Genomic DNA, 16,714 nt, shown 5'->3' on the forward strand with positions numbered 1-16,714 from the left:
ATATATATATATATATATATATATATATATATATATATATATTTTATTTATTTATTTTTTTCTTGGTATTAATTTAAAGAAAAAAAAAAGAAACTGAACTCTTTATCACCTGCTGGTGTAAAATGCAAAAGTCAGTAATGATCCTCATCATAAGAGGGTTTTGTACACACCAGTTGGAACTTTTATAAGAAAAGTAATACAGTCTCAAGGCAACACTGATTTTATTAAACACAAAAATACATGTGGCACATATTTCTTATGTAACAAATGACATAAATATAAACAAAATAAATATTAAATAAAATGAACAGTTGTATTAAGACATGATGTAAACAAACAGCTTGAGGAAAATAACTGTGGTAAAGAGACTAACTACAAAACATAAGAATGTGTGATTCTTTGCCCTGAGTGGAATAAATTTCCAAATCTAAAAGAAAGTCTCATAATTCAAGGAAGGAAAAACAACAGATTTTGGGATCCAGAAACACTGGCAGGATAAAGTGAGTGCTTTGAAGGAAAAGCTCTTAATCATAAAGAGTATGAAATATTTCAGTCATTTGGGAAATGCAAGACAAGTTGTCACACCTTGTCTTACCTTCTGCACTTACTTAATGATTGTTTCATTTATGGGATCACCTTTTCTATTTGACATATAAAAAACATTGGTACACAAAGATAAATTATTTATCCTCTGTTATAAAGTACATAAGTGTTTTTAATCTCAGTCCTTTTCTGAGTGGCTTAGAGAGTCCTCTTCAGTCGTGCCACACTGTGACAGAGGAGGAAAAAAACCCAGCACAGCTCAGTTTCACCCCCTGACACAAAAAGTCCTCCTTGTCTTCGAGTGAAATGGCATGGTCGGTCAGTGCACTTTGATTTGGAGGAATGCTTAGATCACACTGCAAACACGCTGAGAGAGCTGGTCTCATCTTTCAGACCCAGGATGCTGTATGCTATCCTCTTCATGTGACCGGGCAGCCGCACTCCAATATTTCTGATGTCTCTAAAAGGAAAAGATGAATGAGACCATTTTAGTATCGCATAAACAATATATGCCCCATTTGCAGAAAGAGAGTACAGAATGCAGTGAACAGGGTAGTGCTGTTGTTAACACTAGGACAGATGATATCTTGCCGACTTATAAGTTATTCAAATAGAATTGCAGCATTAACACAACAACACTTATATGACACAACTAAAAGTGTTGCTAACTGTTAAAAGAGCTTGCAGATTATTGGTTGAAATTATTTTTAATTACCTCACAACCAGATGAATTAGTGACCTAAAACGTTTAAGTAGTTGAGTAGTTTGTTTCATGCCATTGAGTGATGTTTTAAATGTTGTTTCAGCCACTCCTAATGGTCAAAGTACAAATGACCAAACAGCCATGCTGACATTTTAATTGTATGATAACACCCATTATATAATTAAGAAGGGTGAATCACATCCTGTCTGAAGTTGGGTCAGACACACTTGACAGATGGTGTGAGTGAAAGGGTACTTGGGTTAATTTTGCAGTGAGACAGAAAAAGCTGCTAACCACTGCTGCAGCAAAGAATGACAGGAATGACATGGGCAGAGCTGGAGCCGGGTATTTCTGCATTAACAAACCGCAAACAAATGTTGTAGCTGAGAGCTCAATACTTTCTCTGTTACATTAAGATGTGGCCTGGTGCCAGATAAATCAGTGCAGCTAGTCAGAGCTGCACCTGTGCCATGTGTGTGCACTTACTCATGCCTCAAGGCGAGCACCTGCTCCATGCTCGTGATTCCAGCCCGAGCAAAGCTTTCATTGTACTGGCTCATTTTGATGGACTCCAGCCACTCAGGCACCGACCTGAACATGGTGCCGTCACAGCCGCTGGTGCTGGGCAGGCGGATGGATACACTGCAAGGAAACAGTGTATATTTAGATCATCTTATAATGTACTGCTTTATTTTCAAGACAGGACATTTGGAAACTAGTTTTCTGAGAGCAAAAACAGAGACATGTCCCAATTAAACATTAGTTTAATCTAGTAAATCAAGTCAAACACTTCATTTCTAGTACATTTTTTCTTTTCTCAATAATTTATTAAAACATGAACCTCCATGAAACAGCATGCTTACCGTGGATCAAAGTCAGCGATGGGTTTTAAAGACTCTGGGCTTCGCAGCAGTTTGTCTAAAATGTTGACAATGTCTGAGAAGCGAGGTCGTTTTGAGCGGTCATGCTGCCAACACTGCAGCATGAGTTGGTAGACAGCGGATGGGCAGTCCATCGGGGCAGGAAGCCTGAAGGCCTCATTGATCGCCTTCATGACCTGAGGAAGAGACGGGGCCAGAGTGAGGGCAGTGATTCATTTTTACATCGAAGAAAGTGTGTGACCTTAACAGTTCATTTGAAGAGAAAGATGGAAAACTATTCTGGATGTCGAGCAACTTTTAATCACCACTGACCGAGCACAAATTCTCATTGGTAACACAAATTAAAGTTTGACCTACATAGGGCAACACAATCCTTCATCTCAACCATGGAAAGCTGATGTGACTGTTAAAACTTACCTCGTGATTACTCATGTCCCAGTAGGGGCGTTCTCCAAATGCCATGACTTCCCACATAACGATACCGAAGCTCCACACATCGCTGGCTGAGGTGAATTTCCTGTATGCAATAGCCTCAGGAGCCGTCCAGCGGATTGGGATTTTACCGCCCTGAAAGAAGAGAAACGTAACAAATCATACTTAATGGTCTGAGGGGGAGAAAGCACAAGGCGCTGAAAGACCGACTCCTGTGAGTGGGCCTTTGAGAGTGAAACAAAACATCAGTTGTCTGGCATTATTAACTGGAAAAGAAACAAGGTTGCTGTTTCTTTCGACTTACTCTTGTTGTATAAGTGCCTTCAGCATCATCCTCCAGGACACGCGAAAGGCCGAAATCTGACACTTTGCACTCCAGGTTGCTGTTGACCAGAACATTTCTTGCTGCGAGGTCTCGGTGGACGTAGTTCATGTCAGAGAGGTATTTCATTCCAGCAGCTATTCCACGCAGCATCCCCACCAGCTGATACGAAGGGATCTCGCCATCACGGTCCTATGATGGTAAAAGACACATTTAATAACTCTGTGAAATAAGTTATGAAGAAATGGTGGAGTATTTTGGGAAATGCAAATCGTTTTGTAAAGTCGTGTTTCTTTGCAATGTATTTGCTCTTACCTTCAGATATGTGTCCAGAGCTCCATTCTCCATGTATTCTGTCACAATCATGACATGCTTGACTGAAAATTAAAACACACAGTTAGTAAAAAAAGAAGCGCGCAAGCTTTTGAATAAAATGAATGCTGACAATTTGCTGACTTATGTCTGCGATAATTCACTCACATTTGGTGACAACCCCCTCCAGGCGGATGATATTTGGATGCGAGAACTGACCCATGATGCTGGCCTCACTCAGGAAATCCTGTCTCTGTTTCTCTGAGTAGCCTGGCTTTAGGGTCTTTATTGCTACAGCCACTTCCCCTCTGGTGGGAGTCTTCATCACTCCCCGAAAAACTTCCCCAAACTCTCCTGATTGGCAGATGGGTGGTGGGAATAAATGTTAAAACCTGCTTTCTGTCTTTTAATCAAAAGTGAAATTTGAGGTTCTTTAATGCACTCACCGACTCCGATGACTTTTTGTTTGTTGATGGCGTTGGGGTCAATTTCTGTGACAAACTTGTGAATGGCAATGTTCGGGTCCTCATACATATGTGGATCAACATATGTCTTCAGAGGTTTAAGTTGATCTGGGGAGTGGGAAATATCAAAACATGAGCCTAATAATAACTTAATTTACAGAATGTTATTCCTTGTACAGAACAGTTTCCTTACCTGTTGAAAAGTAGGGATCTTCTGGTCCTCCTCTGCCGCGAACACTCAACCTCCTGAGAAGAAAACATGATTACTGTTAGACTCTTCAGAATAAAGAGTGGCTTTTTAACAATATGCAGGTCAGACTGCTGACAAATACCAAGCCTGTTTTCAAAAGCAGCACCGTCTATTACAGATAAACCCTCCTTGAGCCTGTGGTGTATAATAACACAGGACTGAGGATGACATTTATCTGAATGACACAGCTGATGCTTGTTTATATGAAGTGTGTTGTTACCTACCGTTTACGCAGCAGCAGTACAGCCACCACCACAAGCAGAATAACAGCGACTCCAATGACGGCTCCCATTACGATGGTGGAGTTGTTTTGGACCTGAGACTCAGCTGTGAGAAACAAAGAAAGGAGGAGGTTTATTATCTGAAGTTTGTGATTTCAGGTTTTAAATGGAGGCTTTTATTAAGCGAGGTAGACTCTGGTACCTAAAGGTGAAGTGTGGAACTCGTGCTCCATGCTGTAGCTGCCAGCGGTGCCTTCAGGACTCATTGCCTGGACTCTGAACATGTATGAAGTGTCTGGGGTGAGGTCGTTAATCTGGACTGAACTCTTCTCCAAAATCAGGACTGTATAGGTGGTCACATCCCGTTCCCCATCATCATCCTAAAGAAAGGATTTTGTTATGTCTTTGTTTTACAACCATAAGATCTGTGTAGACTCCTCACAGAGGTCTCCGGTTTGAATGAAGGATTAGACACAAAGGCAAACAAAGCGCCCTGTCTTACTTTTCTGCGGTACATGAGCTCGTAGCGGTGATTGATGTGGGCTGGAGGCCTCCGAGACAGAGACCAGGACAGAGACAGACTGGTGGGACTGCGATCATCCAGATGGATCAACGTCACCTTTGGGGGATCTAACGGTCGTGGAGAGGCAGAAAGCAAAATAATGGTTAGTGAGTAATCATAGTCGTTAGGATGGGCAGTTGGAAATGAAAGCCTTTGGGACTCTTTGGTCAGACTGAATTCCTCTTTGGCCTCTCATTTTTTCACAATGCTCTTTAAAGACAAATGCAAAACTGTCTCGACATTTTTATGACTTTCAAACCCGGTATTATCTGTTCAGGGTGGTTTTAGCACTACAAATCGCTCATAGACCTAATTTTAAACAGATGAGACGCAGGATATAATAAATTACACCTCATCTGCAGTCTCAGAGACCCCAGAAAGGAAAAAGAAATGAATAACCAGGGTCAGCGTTGGTTCTCGGTGGTGAGGGTGGGGTTGAGAGTACATTACACAGCATTAGGTCTACTGGGATTTGTGTTAATGGACTTCTACAGCGGTTTATTCACATGAGGTGTGGTGAGTTACACCTTTTTACGGTTAAACTGGCTTCAATTGGCTTTGGCGATGACTCTGTGAATGACCTTAAGGCAAAATGAAAGGATTCTTTCAGATAACATTTTGCAGCATTATGACCAAAGTTTAAAAAAGTTTTAGACTTTTTAAGCTTTGTTCATGGCAAAGGTAATGGTGACTTCCTCAAGACTTTTTTTAAGACTGGAGAAACTGGGGTGATGACTTGGCAGAAGGGTCTGTGGAACCAGAATGATGCTTTTACAAAAGCCCCTGGATGAGATGGGACTCACCTGTGTAGTCCAACGCCGTGGTGATGCTCTCTGTGGGCCTCTCAGTGCTGAACTGTGACACACCGCTGTGAGCCTCCACAGTGAACGTGTAGTTGAGATGAGAATCCAGTTCGCTGACAATGACTGTGGTATCCTGCAAGTCGGTAGGACCCGGCTCAAAGCGGATCTTATCCCCACAGGGCACACAGGGGGTGCCCTCGCAGAGCTCACAGACCACGCTGTAGGTGAGGTCCCTGCGGCCTCCGGTCACCAGGGGAGGGCTCCAGGACAGCTGCAGCCTGCCCTCTGCTGACAGGGTGGTGGAGCTCAGGTCACGAGGGGCGCTGGGTGGGGCTGGAGGAGGACATAGATGACAGTTAGCCTGAGTTTCTCGCCCACCTCTGCCTTTAATGAGCTAAAAATTGAGGATATTTGTGAATGTTTGTACCAGAGCAGGCTGATGTAGGAGGGTCAGTTGGGGAGCGGTAGAAACCATCCTCACATTGACACTCAGTGGCGCCGGCTGCAGAGGGCTTGGTGTTACCAGGACAAACCTGACAGAACTGGCTCGATACAGACGGCTTGAAGTAGCCTGGTTTGCACGCTGTGTGAGAAAAAGAAGGTGTGTGTTGGTTTAGGAATGACAGATATGTGGAACTATGAACAGACAAACAAAGGAAGGAATGACTGATCAAAAGCAAACAATGAAGCCGTCTCTGTTGCACCAGTCCTCTCCACCTGACAGGAAGTGTTTGTTGTGAATAACCTATAATCATGGAGTCTTTGTATGCAGAGAAATGAGAAGGGATTTCCCTGACAATCTGCCTCCACTTGCCTTTTTTGCCTGGAGGCTTAATCTGAGGTCATACTGCCGGTGAGGACCGGATGACAGCGGAGCATGAAATGCATCAGGTGATCTGATCTGGCTTTTCCCCTGTGACCTGCCAGCTCATATTATCTGGCAGATCATATTTATGTTTTTAACAAAGGAAGTGGCACTTTGGACACGGGATGAGAGGGAGTCGTGATGAATATTTCAGCACTCAGATAAACAGCCTTCCAGGGCAGAGGAGGTTAATGAACATGTGGAGTGGACAAAAACCAAAAGGCAAAACTACAATCCAGTCCAAAGCTGATGTTTCCTCCCATTCTTCCTTCCTTCCTTTAACCCTTGCCACCAGGCGCAAACTGTAACATCCAAGCTTTAAAAAGTTAGAGGACAGAGGAGTCAGTACAGAGGAAAAGCTGCTGGATTTTTGTGTTTATGGAAACAGATGCACATACTTTCTGGGGTCATAAAAGGGCCTCAGCATAAAAAACACATAGAGAGAAGAATCTTTTAAAGTTCTCCTCTCTCTGCTGTCCTTCTGCTTCCTCCCTCAGGAGAAGCCTTTCATGTGGTCCCTGTGCTGGTGGCCGTGAGAAGAGGTCGAAAGACGTGGTCGCGTTACTTCACTGCTGAGGCAGAAGGACCTTTGCACCCCTACTATCGCCTCAGCAGAGGAGCAGGAGCAGGTTGAGTTTAAGGAGCAGGGATGCAGGGATGAGGATGAATAGATGGATGAATGGGGGATGGGGGGAAAGGTCTGGAGCACCAACAGAAGTTCTCTCTGGGGAGTCACTGGGCAGCAGTGGGGGTGTAGCTGAAGTCCTTTCGCATAAGAAAAGGGGGCCAGCCCATTTCATCCTGAGCCCAGGCAGCAGGACCTCTGTCACGTACCAAAGAAACTCCAGCCCTATTCATCTATTGTCTCTGAGATTGGCTAGAGTGGTGCCATAAATATGTTGCACTACTCATTATGCAGCTCACAAATGGCGGCATGTGTGCGATGTGTGCAAACATTGTAAATGGTGCATTTTAAAATAAAACCTAATAATTGAAGAGATTTTTTTTTAAACTATAAGCGTTTTAAAAAATGTTGTACATCCAAACTTTCCCTTTGCTTACTTTAATTTTACTTGAATATGTCATTTGTTTCTACCATTGTCCATGTCTCGTCTTGGACCTGGGCTCATGTGAAAAGGACTTGTGTTCCACACCGGTGCATCTGTTAATTGAATCTGCTCTTTGCGTTTGAGTCGGGCCATTGTTCTAATGAGTGGGAACATGGATTAGGGAGCTCGTTGCGTGTGTTAACAACCGGATGAAAGAGCAAAGGGAGGCAAAGCGGGGGCATGTCATTGGCTAACAGCTGTCCTGTTGCTCTACTAATCCTCTTGACTAAATTACACTCCACACCTAACTAAGCAGCCACGAAGCTAACCACCCTCATGCACCAACTGTCGACTTGCTCCCCACCCTCTGACTCCGACCAAGGACAACCTGCTTATTTGTGTCAGTCAGCATTCCTCCTCTTCTCACTTTACTTCCTCTTCCCACAACAGTTGGAATCTGGAGAGGAATCCATGTGAGCCTCAGAGGGGGATCACTTTCTCCGCTGAACATAAAACTTGAAAACAAGGACGTGGCTGGAACAAACTACATCGTTGTGATAATTGTGATTTAGCTTATGTAATAAAACTTTGTTTCCTGAATCCAAACAATCAGGTCATCCTCCAGACCATGGAGTGCAGTTTTCCCCAGCGTAAAGATTTCCTGTCTTCCTCTGCCATCTTCCGTTTCAGGTGTTGGGCTCAGAGTCTGCCTGCTGTCAGGAAACCTCAAAGACTGAAACATTCCTCTCCCTCAGCTCGATCTCTGACCTGCTCTTCTGTCCTATTTTACAACCTCAGTCCAAGATTCACTCTTTGAAATGCGTCACTTATCTATCAGTGATATGCAGGACAGGAACTATATTTGGCTTTTTTTCTTCAATTTTAATTTTTCAACTTATTAATCATTTTTTGGGTCAATATTTAGTTTGATTGCATAAAAATCTGCAAATCTAAAAAATGTGTCTACAAATCAATGTTTATGTTTTTTTAAGTGAAATAAAACTCTAAAAATGAGAACATACAAGTAATTTGAATGAAAACTGATTGTCCTACTTAATGGAGGAAGAAAAATACTATAACTGGTTAACCTATTGATCTCTTCATTCATCCAGCGTGAGAAATCCACTCACTTAAAGGAACTGACTCAAACCAGAGATTAAACTGTGCTCGTCAAGGTGACTCGGACCATCAGGAGTCATAAACTGCCGCCTGACTCAGTCTAACCTCTGGCAGGCGTGTCAACTCCATCCCTGTAATCTGTGGTTCCTGTCGCCTTGGCAACTCATGCACAACAAATACTTGTGAGGAGAAGACACACCACTCAGGTAGTCACGCTGACACATTCACACGGACCCTTCCTTTAGTCAACCGGTGCTGGAGGTGATGCGAGAGTGAAAGAATTCCTTTCAGAAAATCCCCGCACCATACTGTGCCCTCCTCCCCCCTCTTCCTCCTCTCTCTGTATCCTCCTCTCCTCCCACGTTTCCTCCAGACAGTTCAACAAACCACACCCGAGAAAAAACTTCCGTACAAACACAAGGAGCACTTACTGTATGAACACCACAGCTATGTCCTTTACTGTACACACTTGTTGTTTCTTGTGAGTTTTTGCTTGCAGGTCTTTCTTGGGGGCAGAGCATTCTGCAGAGTTTCTGCATTCTTAACCTCGGTCTGGGTGTCACTTACCTTTAAGTGCTCTCTACGCCTATTTTGGTTGGAAATTATTTCCAGTGTATCTAAAAAAAACTGCCAACTTATATCTTAGAATTTAGGAAAATTACCCTCAAACTTTCACCGAAGCTTAGAATAAATTCCAAGTTTTACATTGAGTGTAAACAAAGACACAAACTCAAAGTTCATTCTTAATAAGTGAGTCAATTGGAAAACTTTTTGTACTCTTTATCACCTCTAGTCATAGTCATAACCATAAAACAGTGTGACAGCCCATCCCCAGGCTGAGAGTCCTGGGAATAAAGCAGTGGAAAGAATCCACTATTGCCCAACAGGTGAAGAGACGAGCTGTTGAAATTTCCTTTGGGATTATAATCTAAAGTGCAAGAAGCAATCTGCGGCTGCTTTGAAATCTAAACAAAACAAACATGTTCAGACATCTTCCCTTTTCCATACCTTCCTCTGCTGTACCTGACCTACTTGAAGACATATGGAGCCTTCTCGTGATCGATATGCAGACGAGTCAGAAATAATGAACATTCCTCGCTCCTCATTCCTCTCACCTTGCCAAGGTAGCAGTTGGGGGGGTTTACTTAGCGTACATGGCGGCACAAACATGTTTCAGTCGAGTGTGTGGAGTATTTCTGCCGCTGCTTACCTTGGCAGGAGTCTCCTGTGGTTTCATAGCCGGCGAGACACTGGCACTGGCCCACGGGAACCACCCATTCGCCCTCGGCTGAGCAGTAGATGCGTGGGGTGGTCTGGCTGATGGCGTTCTCCACACAGGCGCCCTCCACCTCCCTCAAGGCGTCCGCCACGGTCTCCGGAAAGGTGGCCAAGCTCTGCACTGTGGACGGGCATGTTTTGTAGTACACTCTGACAGACAGCAGAGCCACACATGCACCCATGTCTTGAAAGGCCAGGTAGAAGCCCCGTCTAGACAGAGGCCCCACAGTCCTCGTCTCAGTGTTCACTTTTAGCACACGACCCCTGGTGACCTCATCAGGAGCAATGGTGGCCACTTTTCTGAACTGACCCTTACGGAAGTTGGTCCCCACATCGGCGTCAGCCTCTGAGATGTAAAGGTTGAAGGTTTCTTTGCAGGCCACAGAGGCACCTTCAAAAGTGTTACAGTCTCGCACAACAAACCGGAGCTCCACAGACACACGAGAGGTCCCCGGGCGCCGTTGGATGAACGTTGTTCGTAGCCAGTTATCCTGTTCAGAAGAGTCTATGCTGCACACACTGTAGGTGTAGAGAAGTGAGCCATTCACAACCGTCTGGACGATCTCCCACTGCAGAGACACACAAGGAGATAAAGAGAGAGGAGAGGGATTAGTTTGTTAGTAAGCTTCTATGATGAAAGGTTGTGGTTTTAGGAGAATAAGTACAGGCTTCAGACGCTTTGTTCTCACCGAAAAACCCGGTTTAATGATGAGACACCTCTTCTTTCATGCTGAGCAAGAGCTCATAAAGTAAAGAAGGGAGCTGGAGGTTTTTTTTTTCCACAAATTAACATTATTGGCCTGGACATGTGCTGCACTCAGTCACAACGTGTGTGGTTCTCCACTCACACTAACGCACACGTACACACACACACGGGTCGCATGTGTGTGAGATGCACATAAATCCAGCAAATACTACTGTAAGAAAGCAGCTGAGATTTATGGCAGCTAAATGAGCTTTATAAGCACATTGCTGAGACACGGCAGCAAAATTGGCAGCAATTAAGACTTTTTAAGAGAGGGGAAGCAATGACGTGTGGAGAGATTAAAAGCTTTGATTTTACATTAAAATGCAACACCTCGTATGTTTAAGTACAGGGGATAAATCTGCTGACATTTACAGCACTTCAAGTTATGTTGGAAAGAGAAGCTCAGGACTATTTCCAATATTCTATGTATTTTTTTTAAAGTGGTCGCACTTAGGAGCAGCACTTAGTCAGACACTAGCTCACATTTAATATACCATCCAGCTCTGTTGTGTGATTCAGTTTTAAAGCATCAAATGACACATGTATGAACATAATCTTGTGAGGAAATTCTGAAAGATTGAGGGAAACTGTGACAGACGAGGGGGAAATACCATTCAACAAAACCAGAATCCTTGGATTTCTGAGATCAGTGGGACAAGAAACACAGCCCACACAGTGGAAGTGGCCATGTCCTGTTGCTTTATTTAGATGGAAAGCCGCTGAACTATAGATAGAGGGATGGTTCTCCACACATGGACCAGTCTTTATGCCTCTTTTACTTATGTCTTCCCACAAATGCACAGATCCTCTCGCTACTGTTACCTCTAAATTCAGAGATGTGCTACGAAAAAAAGGATTCAAAATGCAGTTTCATGGTTTTGGTGTGACAACAACCTCCTGTGATGGATGGTGTTCAAAAATGTACGGTAAATTCAAATGTAGGGTTGAACTTTGACATTTTAACAGCGTTCATAAGCTCTTTATGAAAGGGTAGAGTTAACACATGCCAAACCTCACAGAGCTGCCACTCATACCATCTCTCCCAGAAAGCTTTTTATCGTGGGCTGAATGAGCAGGAAGAGGCCTCGACTATTGTTATTACTAAAAAAGAAATCAAACCCTCAAATCATCTTATCTGCAGCTGCACTTCCCTCATTTGTTGTCTCACATAGTTGAGGACAGTTTCAAGTTTTGAACCTGAAGTGTTAAAAATATACAGTTGAGGTAAAAAATACTCACCCCATTCTCATATGGCAACGTCAACCATCCCAACTCTGATCCTGAAGTTCTCATATCAAGTAAAACTTCTGCAGAGACAAAAGGAAACATATGGCATGATTACAATATGCTCTCAACAATAATAACATCAAACTAAATTTAGAAAAATGTTTAATACATGACAAAAAATAGTGTCTTACAAGCTTAAGATGCCTCTATATTAAACAATGATGGGTATAACTATCAGTTTAATAGGCTGTTTTAATAATTAGAAGTCACTCTGATATGACTGTACAATTGAATTTTCTGCTTTGATCCCGGGGCCAACAGCTTTATGGGGGGCACATGCCATGCTTTGACAGTCTAATCAGGCATGTCGGTCTGATTCAGGACTTCATTGACCGTATCCTCCAGGTCCAAGATACAGAACCAATAATGTCTGAGAAAGGCGTGGGCTCTTGAATTACCGTGACCGGAAAAATGCATGAATCTGCTCCACAAGTGAAACAGAAAAAAGTCGGACATGTTGGGGCAGTTCACAAGTGGCCCTTAACCCTAGTATTACAAAGGCTTCTTCACACATGGGCGAAACTGATTTATTTATTCACAATGACAGATTTATGTCTTTAAAAAGCAACATCATGACCTTTTTTAACATTCTAAATTGTAAGGGTAAGTTTGAAACAGTGGCGATACGGCCTTAAGTTAAGGAATTAACTTCTACCATATCTTTTGTGGCGCCTGATAAATAGTCAACAAAATTAGCAAGACCCATACAAAAGATTTACACCTACCAAAGACACAAATTTAAAACAGAAAGTTAAACCCAAAGAAGCAAATTCCAACCTCCTGACTCATGAGGTGCGGTAAAGCTAAAATGCACTTTCCTTAAAACACAACGCGTGGAAAAAATAGGCTACTTACGTTCTTTCGACTGAAGGCTGGTAAAAACTTGGTTAATAAATAAAAAGAAGAGAATGTTGACCCGACGGAGCTCCATATTTCCTCACAACTTTATTTTAAAGTCGTGGATAAATATCCCCAGGTCTCTCTGCTCTCCTCCGTCTGCTCCCACGTACTCCACTTCTCCAAATACTTCACTCTACCGGCTGAGTGAGCACGAGCCCGCAGGCAACCCATTGACAAACAGGTGGCGTCATCGCCCCGCCCCGGGAGCGTTGGAATGTCGACGTTGTCCAAATATGGAGGCAAGAGGGCGGAGTCAGGAGCGTTACCCGCACCTGTTTCATTCAGAAGGAATTAGGCCTTCATAACATGCAGAGTCACTGTAGAATGTAAATGTCTATTTACTTAATACGTCAAATCTTCATTTGTTCATTAAAACTTGAATTAGTCCAAGTTATTCTTAATCAAAATTGTCAGACCTATTGCAAGTTATATTCAGTGTTTTGAAATACATTTAGGTGCTTTTCAAAAAAAAAAAAAAAAAACATTCAATTTAAAAAACAGCAGCCTATAAAAAAAACTGCTCTGACAATAGAATATAAATACCACAGATAAATAAGCATGTTGCACGTTGAGTATGGCGGTCTGCTGGCATAGGGGCAGAAACTTTTTAAAATATATTAATGTCTTGTTGTTGAAACTGCAGAGCAGCTTATGTTGTGGTTTCATTCATGCCTTCTCTAGATTGTTTTGTATTCTGTTGATTTTTTTTCTTTGCTTAAGGCATAGGACTTGATAGTTAGAGGCTTAACAAAACCTCATTTTTATATGTACTTTGCTGAGCAATACTTGCAGTTTCTGTGTAAGTTAAAATGTAGAAACTATCTTAAGTGTTTTATTGATGTTGGATTTGTTTGGGTTGGTATAAACTGTGTATAAAACAATAAAAAGGTGTGAGCTTTAATTGGCTTTCAAATTGAAAGAGTGTTTAAGTTGAATCTTTTTTGACCGCCCTCCAAGTAATTGCTCGAGTCCTCCTCATCTCGTCCAGGACTTGTCTTTCCCACGACTGGTAAAGGAGGGGTCAAGGAGGGGGGGCTGGTGTGGTATGAATATATGACTACTAATGAGATGCTTCTCAAAAAGAACCTTGACAATTTGGGTATGAATATGTGACCACAAAGAGGATCAGACAATAGCATCACCTAGCAACTCTTATCTGGAGGAATTTCAGAGTCAAGTCTTCTTCTGTGAAGCGCCGTGTACTTGGAAAGAAGAACCCCCTCCATCTGAGAGCCAAACACAGCCGGCTGTCTGGACAAAGACCCCCCAAAAAACTGACTGAAGAGGCGGGCATTGTCTTGTCCAACGTTACCATACATGGACATTAATCATACAACAGACAGAGTGAAAGATGCTGGTGAAATAATGGATTAACAAGTTAAGTGTGGGCTGAATTATGGCTTTCTGACCTGCAAATGACAAGTACTTCAATTGCTGACAAACACAAATTGTAGTTTAACATGCTTAAGAAAAATGCTGTGCTAACAGGACATTTTTCATCCTTGTGAACATGTACAAATTCAAATTTAACCATGGATTACAAAACTTATCCTTTTTTTGAATTTCTTTTTATTAAATCTTTCTTTATGTATAAATGTGAAACAAGCTTAAATATACTGTTTTTGTGAATGATAAAAGGGAATACAGCCCTCACACGGTTACTGGAAAAAACAAAAGTCAGTTTGAAAGCTCCACAAATACTACATTCAAATTTCTCAGAAAGTGATGGAGCATCAGGTTTTCTGTCTCTCAATCTTTCCCTCTAATTAAAAAACCCAGAGAAAGGTTTGCCTTTCTATATCATGGCATCATACTATACTGATTTGAAGTATTATCTGTTAAACCATATATTTTCAAACCACCTATAGGTGCTTTGTTTTAGAGCTTTAAAGTAAACCTAAAACTTCAAACAAACTTCACTGTAACAGGAATTGCACAGTTGCTGTCCCATAGATGGTGAGTAATAGAAAGTACTGACACTTTTCTATGAAGAGGGTTTTTTTTTTAGATAAGTATGTTGTAGGTTTTGAATTCATGCGTCCCTGAATATTTCATGCACATTGTTGAAAAAATTACTTCTTTTGAAAGCATCATTTAAGTTTTACATCCCATATTTTCATTCTCACAAGTCCGGACACATCCCTTAAAGATCCAAATGCTTCCCACTTTCAAATTACCTGACACACTTTGTTTTGAGTGTAAATCGCCACTCAAGAGGAAACTTCCATATCAAGCACTCAAGCGCCCCTTTCTCTCCTCTCTTCACTGCTTTTGATACACACTGAGGTACGCTTAGGTGTTATTTTCTAGCGTGTTAATGGTGAGACTTCGAGAAGTGGTTTCTGTTGTCAGCCAGTTCTCAGAGGTGTCAAAGGTCAACACCCTCTCTAACAAACAAGTATGCAAATGCTTTCATTACAATACAAGCATCTTTTTATCCAGCTCACAGAGCATGCGTGCTGCTGGAGAGAGGGCCTCTAAACCCAGTGGAAGCTCAAACTCCCCCTTTACACCCTCTCCCCTCCTCTGGTCCTGGGCTTCTGAGGGCTATGACAGCACAAAAGTACTTCACACAGGGGGCTGGGTCTGCATTTTGTGGGTCAGTGAACAACGGCCGAAGCAGCAATGCCATGTCATTCAGAGGTGGCTCCCCACACACCCCCACCGTCCTCACACTTCTCGTGGTATCAGCAAACACAGAGAAGGAACACTATGGGGAGCACCAGGGAGTTTTTTGTGTACCACCTACATTCAATGCACCTACTGTTTCCCACCATTCCACTGGCTCAGCAAGGATCCCTAAAACTCTTGTTAAGAGATGATGGATTCACGCCTTTGTTTCTCAGATTATTTGCTTTCGTAAAACAACAGTAGCACAAAAAGCAAGAACAAACAGAAAAGGGTTTAAAACCTACATACATGCAAAAAAGTATACGCCAGTAAAATTTCAAAGCAGAAGTTGAAGCACCTGTTGTATTCCTAGATACTCATTAAAACAAGAGTACACTGCCAGGTAACTAAACCATTATAAACCCATTTAAATTAATCTCATCCAATGTAAAATCTATTTAGCTAAACTGAGCTCAGCTAGTCAGTCACTGTACGTTTACACGGATTGGAAGCGCCAAACTACTGTGCTAAGTTGAACTAAACTTTAAAAACACCTAACTTTATTTCAGTGACTGTGCGGTTAAATGAATGTGGTTGGATAAAAATTGCTAAATATTTTTCTGAAATGGCGACAAGTTAAGCAAAATAAAAAGGAAGTATTACAGTCATATGACTTGCTGGCAGACTGAAGGTGGAAGTTAGCCCAAGTTTAATTTTTTGTTTTAACTGTTGTTGCAAAACTCATTATAAACCTACTTGCACTGACACAATTGAGAAAGGTCCCCGTCTGGTAGTAATCATTAATCATCATAAATGTCAGAGCTTCAGTAGTTATGAAAAGCAGACTTGGTGAGTTTATCCTGATAATCAGGATGGATTTGAATCAAACAAAGTCTGACATGTAGGTCCCAATCAGAGGCCTGGCACCAGAGTCTGGGAGACATGTTGAACCTGAGATAATCCAGTGAGTTTAAAGGGATTTTTTATGAGCCAATGAGGCAGGAATTTTCCTCACACAAAGGAGTGTGTCAGAGGATGTGCAGAAGGAGTGTTTAATCCTTGAAACTTATCTGATAACACAAAAATCACACAGGCAGAGGCTGTTCTGTACAATATAAACTATCAGATGTGACGACAAAAACATGAGATATGTCAGCTCAACAACCAAGACATTGTTTGATTCAGTGGTATACAGTAGTTACAGAATATGATACCTTCTACTGATTACTCACAAACAAATAAACCTCAACAAAAAGTTGGACCTAAGGTCTCTAGTTTCTGTGTACCAGTGCACGTACAGAAGTGTCCTAACCAAAAATAAATAAAAACCAACAAACCACACATCAAAACATATCAACCAACACA

At 42.1% G+C, this 16,714-nt stretch overlaps 1 protein-coding gene across 1 annotated transcript; it reads right to left on the reverse strand.

Moving 5' to 3' along the window:
• Positions 1-250: 250 nt before the first annotated feature.
• epha2a (eph receptor A2 a) lies at positions 251-12,918 on the reverse strand. The gene is made up of 17 exons (XM_074667344.1): positions 12,695-12,918; positions 11,792-11,859; positions 9,737-10,373; positions 5,921-6,076; positions 5,494-5,826; positions 4,631-4,758; positions 4,331-4,508; positions 4,132-4,234; positions 3,851-3,903; positions 3,640-3,765; positions 3,362-3,547; positions 3,197-3,258; positions 2,864-3,073; positions 2,545-2,694; positions 2,110-2,303; positions 1,733-1,888; positions 251-1,003 (listed from the first exon to the last, which is right to left on the reverse strand). The coding sequence occupies exons 1-17, from the start codon at positions 12,768-12,770 to the stop codon at positions 895-897; spliced, it is 2,925 nt and encodes a 974-aa protein (XP_074523445.1). The 5' UTR covers positions 12,771-12,918; the 3' UTR covers positions 251-894.
• Between the last annotated feature and the right edge of the window lie 3,796 nt (positions 12,919-16,714).

Source organism: Halichoeres trimaculatus, unplaced genomic scaffold, assembly GCF_033239565.1.
Source record: "Halichoeres trimaculatus isolate MK-OKI-2021-1 unplaced genomic scaffold, fHalTri1.1 fHalTri1_scaffold_1, whole genome shotgun sequence".
Lineage (NCBI taxonomy): Eukaryota > Metazoa > Chordata > Actinopteri > Labriformes > Labridae > Halichoeres > Halichoeres trimaculatus.